General features: G+C 40.0%; 1 protein-coding gene across 1 annotated transcript in view; it reads left to right on the forward strand.

The window, feature by feature from the left end:
- The first annotated feature begins 8,970 nt into the window (after positions 1-8,970).
- Positions 8,971-17,719, forward strand: part of KCNA7 (potassium voltage-gated channel subfamily A member 7) — a 55,507-nt gene continuing 46,758 nt past the window's right edge. Inside the window, exon 1 of the mRNA XM_058180588.1 lies at positions 8,971-10,004. Within this exon, the coding sequence (XP_058036571.1) occupies positions 9,429-10,004 (576 nt within the window). The 5' untranslated portion in view covers positions 8,971-9,428. The remainder of the gene's footprint in view (positions 10,005-17,719) is intronic.

A 17,719-nucleotide genomic window follows, 5' to 3' on the forward strand; every position in this document is an offset into this window, starting at 1 on the left:
CTTGATTCGTTGTCGCCACCTGATCAATCCGCGCAAGGGAGGTGAGAAAGAAAGTAGTCTTTCCAAGTACACTATATTGGTCTATAGATGTAAGCGTGTACGTCAGCCAGTGGTGGTAAAGGATTGATCCGAGCTGTCAGAATTGGGCACTGATTCAGTAATGGTAATGGGAAATCCTGTGCGGCTTTCCCGAGATTTGATTTTTAGTTTGCAACCAAATCAATAAAACCTATTTTAATTGATTATTATTATTGAGGCTTTTACAAAAAAAGTTACGCTGGTCCAAGAAGAAAGCTAAATTGCTAAATTACCTTATTAACAGTGCTAGCTAAAATACTATAGGAGTATGAATCTGCATTAGTATTTCTGTAATAAATGATCAAGGAATGGAAAGCCTCCTCTGACCCGGTGTTCTCCCATAGTATTGGATCCCGGATATCCAGCCAGCTACGGAAGGTTCAAGGTTCAAGTCTAAAGGCTTGCCAGTTTTTGTAATGATCTGTTTACGAACATGTATATCTAGTTTGCTTATTCTTTGTTCCCTTGTGGCAGAATCTGGAACAGCATAACTCCTGACTTCTCTAATTTTGTGTGAATTAACTTGTGATTTAGGTAACTGAATTAAGTGACTTATTCAGGGAGAGCTCAGTTATGGTTATAGTTAGTTGCACTGGTTGCCTTTGCCCAAGGAAGAAACAGAATCAATTTCACCTTGAATGACAGGATTTGAGGGAGCACTGAGGGGGACAAATATTTGCCACTTTCCCATTAGATTACTGTAGTATGAGGAAGCATACTGTAGTAGTTTGTGTCAAGACAGTATATATACAATATAGCAAAATGTTTTTCAATCTCCCTCTTGCTTATAGAAAGTGGGGTGAAGAGAAAAAAAATGCCGCATGTAGAAGTATCTCTTTAGTAAAACCAAATTTGTTATTTTAGAATGCAATACTAGTAACACAGGTAGTCCTCAACTTACAACCATTCATTTAGTGACCATTCGAAGTTACAGTGGCACAAAAAAGAGTTTTATGACCAGTTTTAACACAACTGCAGCAGCATCCCCATGGTCAAGTGATCAAAATTCAGGTGCATGGGGCCGGTTTAGCTCTGCCTGGTAAGGCCTGTTATTAAGAACACAAAGCCTGCAATTACTGCAGGTTCGAGCCCGGCCCAAGGTTGACTCAGCCTTCCATCCTTTATAAGGTAGGTAAAATGAGGACCCAGATTGTTGGGGGGGCAATAAGTTGACTTTGTAAATATATACAAATAGAATGAGACTATTGCCCTATGCATTGTAAGCCGCCCTGAGTCTTCGGAGAAGGGCGGGGTATAAATGTAAACAAAAAAAAAAAAAAAAAAAAAACTGTCTTGCATTTAGGACAGTCGCATTGTCCCTAGGTCATGTGATCACCATTTGTAACCTTAGCAGCTGGTTTCTGACAAGGAAAGTCAATGGGGAAAGTCAGGTTTGCTTAAAACACCAGAATTTTACTTAACAATTGCAGTGATTTGCTTAACTGTGGTAAAAAGAGGTCATAAAATGGGGCCAACCTCACCTAACAACTGCCTTGCTTAGCAACAGAAATTCTGGGCTCAATTGTAGTCGTAAATCAAGGACTATCTATGTGATGTGCTTTCACATACCATTTTTATAAGCGGGGAATAGTTGTCATTGAAAAATTCTCCCAAATATTCAGAACTCTGTGTAAATGCTGTGTTCTGTAAAGAAATGGATATAAAAGATCAACTCTGTAAATATGTCAATTATACATTCTGTTTAGAGAAAAAATATCCAAGGAGGTATGGAAGAGAATGCAACAAGTGAAATAGATATCACCATGAAAACAACTACAGACTGAATAATCTTCAGTTATCCATTCAGGTTTGTATTATGACAATATCTCACTCCATTAATAGAATTTTATAGTGAGTCATTTGGAGTTATATTTATAAACTTGCTATATAATAACAAGAATAACACTTCTCGTTATTATTGCAAAAATAAAAAGAAGAAAAGAGGAAAGGCTGCACACAGCTTTTTTAGAATACCAGTTAGAAAAATAAAATCTCTTTCAAGTCAAAACTCCTTTTGATTTCATGGATACACCTGGTTTGCCATTTTTTGTATTTTTTTTCAGTTTCTCAATCAAGCCTGTTGACATGATACTACTTGTTGATATCTTAGCTTACAGAAGCTTTATTAACTGCATAAAACAATATTTATTTTTTATATATCACATTTAGAATGTTGATCTGAAAGGCTTCTCTGCCATCTCTTTGAAACATTGTCCTCAGAGGTGAGATAGGCTCTCACTCTCCTGGCCTTCAAGAATATCTGAAGACTTGGCTTTGTTGACATATTTGGGACCCACAGAGCAGCATACAACTATGGGACTGGTTAGCACATTGAATTCTTTCCCTTGTATTTTTAATTGTAATTTTTCTATTCTTAATTGCCTCCAAATATATGTGTAGCTTTTATGTTTTTACTTGTATAGTGCCCAGAGTCGCTCTGTGCGCAAGATCGACAATTTCTAAATGTGACGTATAAACAAAACCATATATCAATATGATATAAGGGTTTTTTTCTAAGTGAATTGCCTGGCAATAGGTGGCACTATTGGTCAACTAGCAGGAAAAGATTTGTTTGGGAAGATGTGTGTGAGGGACAATCACACTTGCTTTTCAGATTCTAATGAGGATATGAAAAATCTGCTTTCTTGGCAAAATTATAAAAATAATATTGAGATACTATTTATCTCTTAAAAACCCCTTATACAAAATAAATACTGTCTTGGGTCATACCAAGCAAAAATACTTCATAAATTGCCAAGTCAGAACACAATCCTCTAATAATTAAATGTGCCATTTTAACATGGAATGTTAAGAATTGAAAGTATGCATGAGTCACAATTGTGAGCCCAATAACACACTGAGATTTTATATGAATAGGAATCTAATCTAGTCTGTGCTGACCAATTGGCCCCCATCTTCACCCATATTTTCAATAAATCACTAGAGATGTGCTATGTTCCTTCTTGCTTCAAACGCTCTACCATCATCCCAGTGCCGAAGAAGCCCACCATCAAGGAACTAAATGACTACAGACCAGTTGCTCTAACATCTGTAGTCATGAAAACCTTTGAAAGGCTAGTGCTTTCCTACCTGAAAACCATCACGAATCCGCTTTTAGACCCCTTGCAATTTGCATACCGAGCAAATAGATCAACAGATGATGCTGTTAATATGGCTCTGCACTACATCCTACAACATCTTGAGTCTCCAAAGACCTATGCAAGGGTCCTTTTTGTAGACTTTAGTTCAGCATTCAATACCATCATTCCAGACATTCTTCTAACTAAGCTAAACCAGCTACAGGTACGGAACAGACTTGTAAGTGGATCACAAGCTTCCTAACAAACAGGAAGCAGCAGGTGAAGCTAAGCAAGATCACATCAAATACCTGTACAATTAGCACAGGGCCCCCAAGGCTGTGTGCTCTCCCCACTTCTCTTCTCTCTGTATACCAATGACTGCATCTCCAATGATCCATTTGTTAAGCTACTGAAGTTCGCAGATGACACAACAGTGATTGGTCTCATTCGAGACAATGACGAATCCACATATAGACGAGAGGTCGAACGACTAGCCTTGTGGTGCAACCAAAACAATCTGGAACTGAACACACTCAAAACCGTAGAAATGGTGGTAGACTTTAGGAAAAACCCTTCCATACTTCCACCTCTCACAATACTTGACAACACAGTATCAACAGTAGAAACCTTCAAATTTCTGGGTTCTATCATATCGCAAGATCTCAAATGGACAGCTAACATCAAAACATCATTAAAAAGGACAACAAAGAATGTTCTTTCTGCCAACTCAGTAAGCTCAAACTGCCCAAGGAGCTGCTGATCCAATTCTACAGAGGAATTATTGAGTCTGTCATTTGCACCTCTATAACTGTCTGGTTCGGTTCTGCAACCCAACAAGAAAAACATAGACTTCAGAGGATAATTAGAACTGCAGAAAAAATAATTGCTACCAACCTGCCTTCCATTGAGGACCTGTATACTGCACGAATCAAGAAGAGGGCCGTGAAAATATTTGCAGATCCCTCGCATCCTGGACATAAACTGTTTCAACTCCTACCCTCAAAACGACGCTATAGAGCACTGCACACCAGAACAACTAGACACAAGAACAGTTTTTTCCCGAAGGCCATCACTCTGCTAAACAAATAATTCCCTCAACACTGTCAGACTATTTACTGAATCTGCACTACTATTAATCGTTTCATAGTTCCCATCACCAATCTCTTTCCACTTATGACTGTATGACTATAACTTGTTGCTGGCAATCCTTATGATTTATATTGATATATTGATCATCAATTGTGTTGTAAATGTTGTACCTTGATGAACGTATCTTTTCTTTTATGTACACTGAGAGCATATGCACCAAGACAAATTCCTTGTGTGTCCAATCACACTTGGCCAATAAAATTCTATTCTATTCTATTCTATTCTATTATGCAAGAGCATAATTTAAAGAAACTTGGAAATGGGCATGAACTACAATATAGGTTTCAAAGTTAATATGATTTAACAAACCAAAATATTTCCCAAGTTGCACAAAGAAGCAACACCAGCAGATAAACCTTCCTTTCATTATAGTAGGTAGTCAGAAAGCATAGATAGGATCCAGTGTGTGTACAAATGTTCCTCATTTGAAATCGTGAATAATGCAAATTATACTTTACAGTTCCCGCAAATCAGTGGTGGGTTGCTACTGGTTTGAACAAACCGGTAGTGGTGGTGGGTGGACGGAGCCTCCCAGACGCTTCTGCACATGCACAGAAGCGTCCCTTGGGCACAAACCGGTAGCAACGGGATTTGGAACTCACCCCTGCCTCAAATGTAGGTTATTCTGAAACCAACGGAGAGCAAGGGCAGAATTATTTTAAAAAATAGTTGCAATAAACACAAGCAAAAGCTTGTTGATGTTTTTAATAAAATATTTTTACCTTGCAGAAAATCCAGGAATGAGACTTCCAGGTAAGGTAAAAGAATTTTTTTTTGATATGATGACTTGGAATAATGGACATGTAATTAGGCACTGGAAATATCCAGATAATTTTTTAAATGGCAAGAATGAGAGTTTCTATCTCTGCTATTATTTAGAGATCATCCAGATTTTGCAGTGTAAATACGACAGCCTAGTTTCTGGTATAGTCATCCAAAGGTACTAAGCTTAAGGCTGATATAGAACCTTGCAAAGCTATGTAATGACACACTAAATAGTATCCTGATTGTAATCCTGTAGTAAAAATTAAAAAAAATTTCTGTAAAAAGAGAAAAGAACATTAAATGTAGAAAAAGATTTAAAAATTTAGGGTCAAATTTCATGCAAGGCCTGTTATATCCAAATAACATTGTATTTTACAAATCAGCATCAGCTGATAAAAATATTCGTAGCCACCAGATACTAAACAGGAAATGCACTGGAGATTAGGTCTACGATATTCCCATTTTTGTTGTTCTATGGTCTTTCCGAATATTCAGAAATATTTTTTCATTAAATTGTCACATTGGAAGCAAAAAGTTGGAAAGGGCCCAGGAGTCTAAAGAGGAGAGGGTTTTCCCCATTCAGAGGAAATTCTCCTTAGTAAATTGATATCTAATTAACTATAAACATTTCTGAATATAATTCCATAACTGAAGGATACCTATTGTGACTCAAGCTTCCAGCAATTTCTCTGTCTCAAGCAGAAGAAAAACAGCAAAGATATTTCCCTAACTTACTTTCTCTTGGAGAAAAAGGGATTTTTCTTTTCCTTTTAAAAACAGGTAGAAATTATTGGATGAAAAGATGGAAAATTTAGGAGTTAATATTTTTGCTCAGCCTCAGGTTAAGATGGAATTTGCGGGAAGCAGGATTTTTCAGATAACAAAATTGGTAAACACCTCTGATTCAAAGGCTGTCTGTTCTTTAGTAAAATAGAAAAAATAGCAAAGAGCAATGCTAAGCTTAATGTCTTTTTTGTGCCTGCTAATTAATACTATATTGTTTTCGATATTTACAGTATTTGTGCATGCTGACTAAATGGTTAGGTTTTTTTCTGGAACTTGGCACTTATTTTACATCAGAGCTAATTTTATATTAGAAGGAGCTTCATCATTTTGGGGTCTAGCAGCCGCTGTAAGAAAAAGGTCAAGGGGGTGGTAACAGCATGTTCAAGGTCCTATCCGTTTTCTACATCTGCATATAAAGGGACTGTGTTAATCACACTGCTACAATCACCATGTTGACTTTTTCTATCTTTTCTGACAACGTTGTTGTAACTTGCCCTGAACCTTACCTTATCCTTTGTAATATTCTTATAAGATGTTGATTTGAACTGATATATACTGAATTCTTACTTTTACCATCAAATATTTTCTTACAACTATTACTACTAAATATTTAAAATAAAATAAAAATTATGAAAAAGTAATTTGACATTTTCTCTTTTCCTGATTGCACGGGTTTCATGTCTTTATCATCTGCCTTATTTACCAGTACTGTTAAGGTTGTGAAAATCCTATTCTTTCACATTAAGAGGGGAAACATCAGGTAAAGGCATTTCCTTGGAAGTCTGCAACTTTAAACACTCAGAGCCATTTGGACCTGTTTCCCACAGAAAAGAAAATACCAGGAACCACAAAATCTGGGTGAGCATGGCTAACTCAACATCACTCCCACCCAATCACATGACACCCCTCCAGCCATGCCTACCCAGGTTTTGTGGATCCTGATGTTTTCTATAGGAAATGGGTCTCTCCCTCCCTCTCTCTCTCTCTTCCTCCCTCCCTCCCATTTCTGTTTTTCTCTCTCCCTTTTCTTCTCCTTTCTTTCTTTTCCTCTTTCTTCCTTTTTCTCCCCCTTATCTCTCATTTATTTCCCTTTTCCCTCTCTCTCATTCTCTCCCTCCAGCTCGCTCTCATTTCTCTCCCCTCTTTCTCAATTGTTTCTTTCTCTTTTTCCTCTCTCTCACTCTTTCCTTCCATCATTTTCTCGTTTCTCTTTCTCTTTTCTCCCTTTTCTCTCATTTCTCTTTCCCTCCCTCTTATTTCTTTTTCGTTTTCCTCTTCTCCCCCTCTTTCTTTCTTTTCTTTCTCTTCCCTTCTCTCTCTCATTTGTTTCCCTCTCTTTTCCCTCTCTCATTCTTTCCCTCCAGCTCTCTAATTTCTCTCTCCCTCTCCCTCTCTTCCCCTTCTCTCTCTCTCTCTCTCTCTCTCATTTGTTTCTCTCTTTACTGTCTCTCATTCTCTCCCTCCATCATTTTCTCATTTCTCTCTCTCTTTCTTCTGGGCTAGAACAAAGAATCTTGAATCCCAGTCACATAAAGGATAGAAGGCATGAGATTAGCAAAAGGAGCTAAATCTTTTTTAAAAATACAAAATACTTTACATGGAGATATAGATGTTCACATAGATCAAATCAAGAAGATGATCTGATTCATAATCTGGTTCCATAAACTTTCCTTTCAATTCAAATATTCCATATCTTTTGGAGGGTGGGAGGCTTTCTTTTTAATATAATAGAATATTTTAGAATGAGGGAAAAAAACACTTGAAGTATATATCAGGTTGCTACATTTTAATGATAAAATAATGTAAAATTATATTGGATAATGTGAACAAATGTGAACAGACTCCAGGTATGTTTTTATAGTCAAACAAATTTGAGAGAAAAAAGGAGATGTTGGAAGTTTGGGGCCAACTTTGCAATAAGCTAAATGGAAAGTTGCAATTATAAAGCTAGCAAAGAAAGACAATGATCAAAGGAACCAAAGAGAACATCCTAAAAGAAAAGCAAGAGAAATGTGTTTTTGATCACATCTTAAAGCAGGTCAAAGAGGAGACCAGTTAAATATCTAAAGGCAGCAAAAACAATTATGTGCACGGTTGTTACATGTCCTGCAGGGGAAATCCTTTATCTAAAAGCATGTTCAAGAACAAGCCTCTATTTCAGGAAATGATTTCTTGAAGAGATACTCTGTCAAAATCCAATTTAAAATTAGAGAACCATAAAAAAGGAAAGTAAATACCTTACATTCAAGTCAGTACTTGAACAGCAGGCTGAACAATAGATGACTATATCAGTACTGTGAAATATATTTTTGCTTATTTTGTATTTATTTTTCCTAAATTTTCTCATGTAGGTAAAACAGCATACTGTACTGTATTACCTTAGTTATACAGCCTGTGTATAAGGCATACTTAAAATGGGGGGAGGTGAGAACACAACAGAATCGGGATTTTGTAGGATGTTTAGTATTTGAAGAAAGGGAAACCCAAAAGAAAAGGAATGACAATGAAGACAGATAAGAAGGAACAAATATAAGTTTAAATAATACATGGAATCTTGTTAAGCAATACAGTGGGTGGGAGGAACACTTTGTATGTTTGTGTTGCCTCTGATCTCTCAAGACTTGAAACCCCAACTCAGAAAGGACTTGATATTTTCTGGAAAGGATAGAGCCTAAATTTGCTTTAGTTTGTCATCTTTTCAACTTCTAATTTATGACTCAGTGCCATTTGAGTCCAGATTTAATCTTTACTTACTCTCGTATGTTACTCATGAGACCCCAGCCTCCTTTGAAAGATTGGGATGTCCAGGCTCTAGCACTACTTCTCTTTATAGAGGAACACAAACGTTCTCACTGGCAGTCTTCTGTATTCTCCTGAAGGTGTCCTGCCCACCTTTTTCTCTGCCCTGGGCATTCTGCCTGCCCCTATGTCATTCTCAGTTATTTTTAGTTCTTCCCTCTTTTGATCAGAGTGCTGTTGGGATTGCTTTTAGGCATGGAGTTGGAGGCGGTGCTGGGATTTTGGCAAGGGGGCTAAGAGTCTGTAACGTCCTGGGGCAATCTGATATGCCTAGGTCTAGGGAAAGTGTTTACAGGCAGAAACCTTGACGCTGGCACTGGAAGACAGGGGTGTTCTCAGAAAGGGGACATAGAGAAGGACAGTTGGGGAGGGGGAATCTAAGTTGTGGCTGTAACCCCTTTGGAAATATAAAAGCAATTTTGAGAGTAGTGTCGAGATGATAGAGTGGTTATCCAGGGCTGAAGACAATCAGCTTTAAAAGAAAGGCAGAAAAAGAAAGGAGATGGCATGAATTAAGGAAATAATATAGCAGAAGAAGGAAAAGGAGAGAAGTAAATTAGAAACTAGAGCAGATATGTTTAAAGCAGGGAATGAATGAGTGAAAATAGATGAAGGCAAATTAGGAGAAAAGATGCCAGCTGAGATACAAATAGTGTGAATACAGTATAGAATATCTGAACTGGGAGTTCTCTGGAGAAGGCCTCAGCATTTGGGTGAACTTTGAATCATGACCTCCATCATCTCAGGCTCTCTGTAGCTGCCAGCTCTACCATGGAGAAGCTATTGCCACTGACTGCAGGGGAAAGTGAGCCCATTGTTCACTGTGGGGGACATTCCCACAAGGACTGTTGTGAACGGGTGGTGATAAATGTTTCTGGCCTACGATTTGAGACTCAAGTAAAGACCTTGAGACAGTTCCCCGATACTTTACTGGGTGATCCTCTGCGGCGGTTGCAATATTACGACCCATTGCGTAATGAATACTTCTTTGATCGCAACCGGCCTTCCTTTGACTCTATTCTGTATTATTACCAATCTGGAGGACGGCTTCGAAGGCCAATTAATGTACCTCTTGATGTTTTTTTGGAGGAACTCAAATTCTATCAGCTGGGTGAAGAAGCTCTCACTAAATTTCGTGATGATGAAGGATTCATCAAGGAAGAGGAGCAGCCCATGCCTGAGAGAGAATTCCTCAAACAAGTGTGGCTGCTCTTTGAACATCCAGAGAGCTCTCAGGCTGCCCGCATCATTGCAATCATTTCAGTTATGGTCATTCTTATCTCCATTGTGATTTTTTGTCTGGAGACTTTACCTGAGTTTCGGGATGAGAGCGACATGTCTTTGCCGGTAAGTAATGCAGGCTATATTGATTTTTTTCTATAACTGATTACATTGTTTTCTCTGTTCTCCTTTCTCTGAATGATGATTATTGATATTTCAGAATATACTTTGCTTCAAAATCCCCTTCCCAAATTGGTACCCAGATAGACAAGAGCAGATGTTTTATCAAATGATAATGAGAGTTGTAATCCAATAAATGTAGAATTCTAGCTTTTAGGGCAATTACTCTAATGCCAAATTAGAATTTAAATTGTTTTAGGAATTTCTGATATAATATTATCTTATTGCTCTAAACCTCTATTTCTATCATACAAACAGCAATACTGTTACCAGTATTTTGCCATTCAAGAGTTAGAGTTTATTAATCTGATACCCTTAGTCTTTTAAGAATGTCATATTCCAAATCTGATATTTGCAAAAATCAGATACGAATTTTAAATTGTCACTTCTCTAATTCTTTTAAAAAATAAGTAGCTTAATGATGCAACCATTTCTTTACTTTATTGGCCTTCATCTGAAAACTCAATGCCATCTTGATTCTAATTTATTTAATATCAATTCTCTAACTACAGTGGACCATACTTTTCAATGCAGGAAACTTCATAGTTGATTGTGAATATAATCACCAATGAATGAGTTGAAATAGTCATGCTTCTGTTCTCCACAAGACAACATGTGTCTATTATGTCCTATTATAGGCCATAAAGAATGAGGAGATCTCCAACTATTATGGTCTTGAATAATGTTACTCATCAATGTCCTTTTTACCAACTGCTGTTCCACATGGCTTTCAGAGCCTCCTTATGTTCTACAGTATTGTGTGATGGGGATGGGACTAAAGTTAGGCACCAGGACAGAAAATTATTGAAGTAATAATAATGACAACAGTAACTCTCAGCAAGGTAATATCCCCTCATAAATCAACATTTTTCTTTCAATGCTAATTATTCTGTTTTGATTCTTTCCCCATCTGCCGGTTAGCCTCTGTGATTTTCAGCCCTCTCAAACATGTCCCCCAAACGAAAAGTTGAAATCCTTTGTCCTATTGGACTGACTGATTTTGTTGCTAGTTGACTCAGCAAGAAATATAATTCTAAAAATCTGTATACTGTACTAGGCTTGCAGAACCTTGGAATTCAAAAAAGAACAAAATAAAAGCAAGATAAACAGATTTGTTTGACTTTCAGTGTCAACTTCTAAACCAGCTTTCATTCATGTAATATTCTCCAGATATGTTTAGATTGCAAATCCTAGATTTTAAAAGTTGGGGAAATAACGATTCAGCACCTCTAGATAGTCAATAATGGGATAGATGAAATAGTAACATAAAATTCATGCAGTTTCATTCTTTGCTATAGTGTCAACATATATAGCATCTTTTACATATTCCTTACTCATGTATCTTTTACATTGAGATTGAATGCTCTCTGCTAAAAATATGTTTTTAGTTTGTCTGAGAATGCCTTCACCCACCATGTGCCTTCTGCAGCCAATGTCATTTCATTTGTCTCTATTATCTTTGGAATGCTTCAATCATACTAAACATAATTGTGCCACTGAATATTGAAGAAGTTGGTAAAATTTAGGAAACCGTAGAATAGTCTTTCCAGCCAAGAGCCATTAAATGAGAGTAGATGAAAATGTGCTTGTCATTTCCTTTGAACATGGTTAATAATCAGGAAGTTTGATCCAATGACAACTGAAAAAAAAATCAAAGTTGGAAGAAGAGGATGTAAGGATATAACACATAGGAGATATTGGACCCAATGAGTACCCAAACTCTGATTTCGCCTTTGTCTTTCTATCTGCAACAAAAACTGTCCCCAGAGACTGTATATATCATGGAGTCCCCAATAGATCATCTATCATCAATGTACAAATAGAGCAGCTTGGTTGCATGTGTTGCTTCAAAGTGTGTTGAGCTACTCTCATCATTCCCTGTGCACATTGGGAATATTGAGACTTTGTAGAGCTGGTAAGATAGAAAAAAAGTGAGGTAAAATACTTGTAAGGAAGTACAGGAATAGGAATGAAATAAAATAAAATAAATATATAATTCTTCCTCTTATTACAATGCTTTCTCCAATGATTAATTTACATTGTCTTTTGTCTAATTCCCAACCAGCTCTGAAGTTTAAGTTTTCCTCAAGTGGGAAGGGAACATTTTTCAGTGGAAAATTCAACATATGGAAGAAAAGCCTAAGCTTTCCTTTCACTGAATAATCTCCAGAAATACTCCATCTTGGCTAGTGAAATTTGTAATTCTAACTTCTAGGTTATAAAAGAAGAGGACTCAAGAGGGTTGATTTCTAGATACTTCACTTATTAAACTGCTTCGTTTCGGAGTCTCATACTTTTGGAAATAAGAAACTGGGACACTTAAGAGAGGAATAGTAGTTCAGCCAGGAAAAGTTGTAGCAAAAATTCAGTTGCAAAGTAGAATATTAAACATTCCCTCCTTCTATTTAACGCAGAACGAGTTTGTTATTGTGTCTAGAGAGTGACTGGGCAGATATAAGTTTTTGCTTAACTTGGAGATCATTGGGTGATCTTTGATCACTCAATATCTCTTAGCTCAACTTCTCACATAATTGTTGTAAGGATATAAAAGCTATTCCCCACCTTTGCATATAGGGTGCCTTGAACTTTTTGAGGAAGGGCGTGTATTAAATAGTTTCTTCTTTTTCCTTTCGAAGCAATATAATTTACAAGAAATGGTCATCCTACATGTTTTCAGCTGGATAGTTCCTAATGCAACAAAAACACTATGGGAATATTTTGTTCTTAGAGAGGTACAGGTTGAAGCATTGTTGCACTCACCCACAAAATTCTATGAATAATGCAGGGTGTCTAAATGAGGAATATAGTTATCTGTATGCTGAATATAAATATGGAGATACTACATAAAGTGGGCCTACAACAGGCTGGCTATCTGCATTCAGAAATTTGGCATTCATAGCTTTTCGTTAAGTTTATGTATGTTACCAATGGGTTCCTACCATGTCTATCTTTAAGTTAGTATTACTCAACATTTTTACAAATGATCTTTATAATAAGATTGTTAGGTTGCTTATCAGATTTATAGAGGACACACAAAATTGGAAGATTTGGCAATATATACAAAAACGAAAAATTGTAATCTAATCAAGAGAGATTGGAAGATAGGGCTCAGAGGACAAGATGCCTTTCAGTTAATAGAAATATAAGATACTCCATTTAGGGAGGAAAAATACAGGCTGCACATTCATAGCTTAGAAGCACTACATTGGAGCAGGGACATTCTTCATAAGGATAGATGGAAGAATTTTTTTTTGCCATTTTCCTAACACCACCTATAGACATCTCCAAGGAAAAGCTTGACCTCTTCTTTGGCTTATCTATGTGAATTGGAACTTTCAGGAATTGCAATCTTCATCAGAAGAGAAAGCAATCAGAAGTCTTAATCAGTCTACATTGTAAACACATATCACCATTGTGTCTGTCCTTTCACACACAGTGATTTCTCCCTCCATTTGAAAAAAAAAGAGAATTTCTATTCTTTTCTAGGAACAAATATATTTTCTTTCTTAACTTCCTCTTTATTCCATTTGCAGCAGGTTCTGCACTAGCCAACCTTGGCTGATCTTGAAAAAGTTAAGTAGAGTCAGATCTGGTTATTACTTTAAAATCTATGGCTGTAGATGATACCGGAAAGTTGGGGGGAAATCCTTGAAATAACAAATCCATATTGGTATAAAAATGCATGAGATCTGTCTAGGAGTTGATAGTAACTTGAGCCAGGTCTAGGACAACTTGCCATGGCCAACTTGCTACAGCCAACTTGCCATAGGAATACTCACCATGGGACAATTCAATGCTGTATTAATAGTTTCATTCAGTTACTTTTATTATTAGTGACTATCTTTTCATCAAAATTATTGTAACTCTTGTATTTCTGGATTGACTTTATTTTATTATTTGTCACAGTTCCACTGAAATTAATTTAACTTTTGTACTTGTTGAATTGTCCTACATCAAGTTATCTCGTGGCAAGTTGGCCCATTTTGACTCGAGCCTATCTTTTTTTCTACCCTTTACTATTTCTTATAGAGTCAATAGACATTCCTTTTCATTCTTAAAACACATTTTACAGAACTACTAAATTTTGGAAAATGAAGCGGATGAGTGCAACTTGGAGGATGGGGGGAGGCAGGATATTCCAGAGGGCTGGTGCTACACCAGAAAAGGCTCTTCTCTTGGATCCAGTCAGTCAAGCAATTCCAATGAGATCCCAGCAGAGTTCCTTGACTGACAGGATCCTAAGCAGGTCTGCTGGCACGAGTAGAGCACAAGTGGGATGAATTGGTTCATAAAGTGGTCTGGACCTATGCCATGAAGAGATTTAAAGGTCATAACCAATATCTTGAATTGCACCCAGAAGCAAATCTGCAGTCAATGTAACTTGCGAAGCAGTAATATATCATGGGTCATTCTATGGGCCCCTCATGCTGCTGCACCTTGTACCAGTTGAAGCTTCCAAATGCATTTCAAGGATAGCTCCATGGAAAGTGCATTGTGATAATTCAGAAGACAGATGACTAGGGCTTAAGGGACTGAAGACAGGAGTTCTGATCTAAGAAAGCTTACAGTTGGTGCAATAACCAAAGCTCTGCAAAGAACCTCTAAGTTGTGAACTGGGTCTGAAACGGGTACTTCAACTCCATCTAAAGATGTCAGAGATCTGGATCTTGAAGCTCCAGGAATGGAAAGCGGAAAAATTACTGAGGCTTGTGGTATGATATAAGGGAGTGGCCTGGGGCTGGAGCTCTCACTCCCTATCAACTTTGATTGGGAACAGCCTTTGAGAAAGGAGATAGACGAGCACAGAACTCTGCTACTCAGTCCTAAACTCCATAGCAGGCCCCAAAGGGCAGCATGGTTGATGATATTGAAAGCTCCTGAGGTCAAGAAGAGCCCAAGCGGTTGCACTACCGCATTTTCCTAGAGTTTCCCTCGGTACCAGTGTGTTTGTTCCATGGGAGATTTACAAAGAAAAAAGATGTGACCAATGTCTTAGCTGGGGTGAAGAAGGAGGCACTCAAGCTGTGGAAACCTGGACCTGTGCCCATTGTCTTCACTACCAATGCCACTCGTCCAAAATTCTGAAAGCCACAAAGCTTAGCAATAGGAATATGAAGGAGAATAAGACCTATAATTCTGTTCTTTCTTTCATTGTAACTTAATCAGTCCTAATTTATTATGAGGGACACAGTGGCTCAGGGGCTAGGATGTTGAGCTTGTTGATTGAAAGGTTGGCAGTTTGGCAGTTCAAATCCCTAGTGCTGCCTTGTAACGGGGTGAGCTCCCGTTACTTGTCCCAGCTTCTGTCAACCTAGCAGTTTCAAAAGCATGTAAAAATGCAAGTAGAAAAAATAGGGACCACCTTTGGTGGGAAAGTAACAGCGTTCCGTGCGCCTTTGGCATTGAGTCATGCCGGCCACATGACCACAGAGACGTCTTCGGACAGCGCTGGCTCTTCGGCTTTGAAACAGAGATGAGCACCGCCCCCTAGAGTCGGCAACGACTAGCACATATGTGTGAGGAGAACCTTTACCTTTACCTTTAATTTATTATGATAAATATTTTTAAAGTTCTAGTATTTTTCTCAGGTATCAAAATAAGGGTAAATTTTGGGGGAATGGTGGAGGACTCCTTCAACTTCAGTTCTGGCCCACGGCACGGCTGAGGAACTAGTCGTGGCCTGGGAACGGGCCGCGGCTGGGGCTTTAGACCGCGTCGTGCCTTTGCGGCCTCTGACCCGGCATAGATCCCAACCGGCTCCTTGGTTCTCTGAGGAGCTGAGGGGGATGAAACGCCGGAGAAGATGCCTAGAGAGTTCGTGGAGGTCCAGTCGTTCGGAGGCTGATCGGACACTAGTTAGGTCCTATAATAGGACCTACCTTGTGGCACTGAGGGAAGCGAGACGTTGCTACGTCTCGTCCCTCATTGCGTCGGCAGATAACTGCCCGGCCGCCCTGTTTCGGGTGACTCGTTCCCTCCTTCACCAGGAGGAACGAGATGACCCGTTGCAGGGACGTGCTGAGGAGTTTAATGGTTATCTATACGATAAAATTGTTCAGCTTCAGGACGGTCTGGACCAAAATTGCAGGGATCCAGATGGGGCGTCTGAGGGCGGTCTTGGTGACATTGTTTGGGATGAGTTTGACCCTGTGGCTCCCGAGGACATGGACAGGTTGCTGGGTAGGTTGAATGCCACCACGTGTTTACTGGACCCGTGCCCCTCCTGGTTGGTACTGGCCACTCAGGAGGTGACACGAGGCTGGCTCCAGGCGATTACGAATGCTTCTTTGCTGGAGGGAGTCTTTCCGGCTGCCTTGAAAGAGGCGGTGGTGAGGCCCCTCCTCAAGAAGCCTTCCCTGGACCCGGCTGTTTTAGGTAATTATCATCCAGTCTCCAACCTTCGCTTTGCGGCGAAGGTTGTAGAGAGTGTGGTGGCATGTCAGTTTCCCCAGCACTTGGATGAAACTGTCTATCTAGACCCGTTCCAGTCCGGTTTCCGGCCCGGATACAGCACTGAGACGGCTTTGGTCGCATTGGTGGATGATCTCTGGAGGGCCAGGGATAGGGGTTGTTCCTCTGCCCTGGTCCTATTAGACCTCTCAGCGGCTTTTGATACCATCAACCATGGTATCCTGCTGCACCGGTTGGAGGGATTAGGAGTGGGAGGCACCGTTTATCGGTGGTTCTCCTCCTATCTCTCCGATCGGTCGCAGACGGTGTTGACAGGGGGCAGAGGTCGGCCCCGAGGCGCCTCACTTGTGGGGTGCCGCAGGGGTCGATTCTCTCGCCCCTTCTGTTCAACATCTATATGAAGCCGCTGGGTGAGATCATCAGTGGCTTCGGTGTGAGGTACCAGCTGTACACTGATGACACTCAGCTGTACTTTTCCACACCGGGCCACCCCAACGGTTATCAAGTGCTGTCCCGGTGTCTGGAAGCCGACGGGTCTGGATGGGGAGAAACAGGCTCAAGCTCAATCCTCCAAGACAGAGTGGCTGTGGATGCCGGCATCCCGGTACAGTCAGCTGAGTCCGCGGCTGACTGTTGGGGACGAGTCATCGGCCCCGATGGAGAGGGTGCGCAACTTGGGCGTCCTCCTGGATGAACGGCTGTCTTTTGAAGACCATTTGACGGCCGTCTCCAGAAGAGCTTTTTACCAGGTTCGCCTGGTTCGCCAGTTGCGCCCCTTTCTAGACCGGGATGCCCTATGCACGGTCACTCACGCCCTCGTGACGTCTCGTCTGGATTACTGCAATGCTCTCTACATGGGGCTCCCCTTGAAGGGCATCCGGAGGCTTCAGTTAGTTCAGAATGCAGCTGCGCGGGTGATAGAGGGAGCCCCTCGTGGCTCCCGTGTGACACCTCTCCTGCGCAGACTGCACTGGCTACCTGTGGCCTTCCGGGTGCGCTTCAAGGTTTGGTAACTATCTTTAAAGCGCTCCATGGCATAGGGCCGGGCTACTTACGGGACCGCCTTCTGCTACCGAATACCTCCCACCGACCCGTGCGCTCTCACAGAGAGGGACTCCTCAGGGTGCCGTCAGCTAGGCAGTGCCGTTTGGCGACACCCAGGGGAAGGGCCTTCTCTGTGGGGGCTCCCACCCTTTGGAACGAACTCCCCCCAGGACTTCGTCAACTTCCGGACCTCCGAACCTTCCGCC

Source organism: Ahaetulla prasina, chromosome 4 (assembly GCF_028640845.1).
Source record: "Ahaetulla prasina isolate Xishuangbanna chromosome 4, ASM2864084v1, whole genome shotgun sequence".
Classification (NCBI taxonomy): domain Eukaryota; kingdom Metazoa; phylum Chordata; class Lepidosauria; order Squamata; family Colubridae; genus Ahaetulla; species Ahaetulla prasina.